General features: G+C 34.1%; 1 protein-coding gene across 1 annotated transcript; it reads left to right on the top strand.

The window, feature by feature from the left end:
• The first annotated feature begins 97 nt into the window (after nt 1-97).
• Nucleotides 98-1,178, top strand: LOC141685430 (rust resistance kinase Lr10-like). The gene is made up of 3 exons (XM_074490531.1): nt 98-327; nt 434-581; nt 786-1,178. Exons 1-3 carry the CDS (start codon nt 98-100, stop codon nt 1,176-1,178), a joined length of 771 nt encoding a protein of 256 aa, XP_074346632.1.
• Nucleotides 1,179-2,789: the final 1,611 nt, after the last annotated feature.

Below are 2,789 nucleotides of genomic sequence, written 5' to 3'. Positions count from 1 at the left end.
TTCTCATAAAAAAAATTCCTCTGCTAAAATGCGTTAACCAGCACTACAGTTTTCATATTTCTGGTATAATAATTAGTAAAAACATTTCTTTTCTAATATGTTGTCCTCTGCAGATATTGGAGCGTATGTAAGATTAGTGTGCGGAACAGCATTTATAATTGGATGTATAGTATACAAATTAAGGAGAAGACATTTATCTGTATATGACAACATAGAAGACTTCCTCCAACGTCAAAACAATTTCATGCCCATTAGGTACAGTTATTCCCAACTTAAAAATCCACCAACGGGTTTAAAGATAAACTCGGTGAAGGAGGCTTTGGTACTGTACACAAAGGAAAACTTCGAAGTGGCCTCATTGTAGCTGTTAAGTATTAAGCAACTACAAGGCTAGCGGGCAAGATTTCATTAATGAAGTTGGTACCATTGGTAGGATTCATCATATTAACATTGTGAGACTTGTTGGCTTTTGTGTTGAGGGTCCAAAACGTGCCCTCGTTTATGAGTTCATGCCTAATGGTTCTCTTGATAAATACATTTTCGTTGATGGAGATGAAAGTGAAGCCGGGAGAACAACATTTGTGAGTTGTGAAAAGATGTACGAGATTTCATGCAAAGTGGCCCGTGGCATTGAGTATTTACATCGAGGTTTGTGACATGCAAATCTTACATTTTGACATCAAGCCTCATAATATTCTCCTCGATGAGAACTTCAATCCAAAATTTCTGATTTTGGCCTGCGAAACTACATGCTACTGATGATAGTATTGTGACTATGACTGCAGCAAGGGGAACACTGGGTTACATGGCTCCAGAATTATTTTACAAAATATTGGAGGTTTTCTATGAAGGCAGATGTTTATAGTTTTGGAATGTTGTTAATGGAAATGGCTGGTAAAAGGAAAAATATAAATCCGTTGAAGGATGAAATTAGCCAAATTTACTTCCCTTCATGGATTTATGACCAAATTAGCAAAGGTAAAGAGATTGAAATTGAAGATGCTACTGAAAATGAGAAGATGTTGGTTAAGAAGATGATTATTGTAGCAATGTGGTGTATACAAATGAAGCCAGCTGAGCGACCTTCAATGCACGAAGTTATTGGAATGCTTGAAGGGGATCTCGAACTTTTGGTGATGCCCCCAAAACCTTTAATTTGCCCAGAAGACATCGACTGAGGATGCAGAACTTAGTCTAACGTCTTCAAACTGATAACGTGTGGGTATGATTCTAAATATAATCACAAGAGAGTGATTAGCCTATTTGATCACTTGATTTGTCATACTGCGTATTATTTGTCTGAAGCTTGTAATGCAAACCAGCAATCACTTATATTCATAAGGTCCTATGGCCAAAACTCAGTTCGTTTCAGAGATGCTAGTAAACTAGATATATATATCGAATAGTGCAAACATTATGATCATTGTGTCCAACATTTATGGACCGAGGAAGCTACAGCTAGTACATGATCAGAGCTAAGCAAGAAAATTTTCAAATGTCAAAAAAAAGAAGATAGATCGTGCAAAGACGTATCTCACATTGACATATAAACTTTGAGTATAGAAATATTTTGGCAAAGCCTATGCAACTTGTTAAAGTTGATCATAAGGTAAGATAAATGAAGAGCATAAGCATACCACTTGAATGTGGATTTCAAACTCCGGCTACACAGAGTACAATATAACTCTTAAACTTAATTTCCGGAAGACGTGATAATATTATGGTTGGCGTGGTTAATATTGAGTTATCAATATCATTCATCACAACTTGGGTGTCATCCTCCCTGTTGCCCAGAATTAATAAAACATCTTTCTCCCAACTACACAATGTGGCTTACGGAGTAGACCTTCCATTTAAAAACTTTTCTTGCCTAACGTGTCCTGCCCCTCGATCGCGATACTGTCACAAAGGAAAGTGCCAATGGTTCCTCCAAAGTTGGTAAGCATTTCACATTCCTTCCTTACACGATCTCTTTTGTTTTTACCAATTTCATCAACCAACTATAAACATTATACACAGTTATTATGATATTCTAATTTTATACCTAGTAAAATGATATTTTTTAGATGGGGAGAAAAATATTATCCCGGCCAGAAGGTTTGTTTATTCTGTGTTTCAAAATATTTAAAATTATATTTTTATTTTTAAGTAATTGAATACATGGTTTATTTGGGAATTCAAATCTTCCGTTTTAGGTATTATTCATGCTAACTTAAATCCGTGCGATGCAAGGGTTCCTATTAATATTTAAAGTTTTATTTATCCAGTCATATTCTAATTTTTAAAATAATTTTGTATATATATGATAATTATAAATTTATAATGAAAATAATAGTATAACTTTAGGAATAAGTAAACTACTAATTTAACAATTTAGTAGTTTAACACATATATAACTGATAAGAAAAGAAATAACAACAATACATGGCCAGCTCATAGGAAGGACAGCTCATATTATTCTGTTAGTTTTGTCAAAGTTGTATGGCTGAGTTTTCTTTTGTCTTCATGTGTAAACCTTGCTACTTAAGACTGGCCATAGAGATCTGTCTCTCTCAATGCAGTTATAACAATTTCCTTTGCTCATTCTCTCGATTCTCTTTATCTGCATTATTGATTCATGATTATATCTATCATGAGGTAGCTATAGCTATCACTTTATTTTGCTCTTTATGGTATCAGAGCCTTTTTTCATAAAATCATATATGTTTTCTTTTTATTCTGAGCATCAAGACTCAACCTTCCAGGTCTACTTTTATTACAACATTTATACTCATTCCAGATCTACTTTT

This window comes from Apium graveolens, chromosome 9 (genome assembly GCF_009905375.1).
Source record: "Apium graveolens cultivar Ventura chromosome 9, ASM990537v1, whole genome shotgun sequence".
Lineage (NCBI taxonomy): Eukaryota > Viridiplantae > Streptophyta > Magnoliopsida > Apiales > Apiaceae > Apium > Apium graveolens.
Note: the sequence above shows the minus strand (reverse complement) of the source record. Positions and strands in the feature narration are given on the sequence as shown.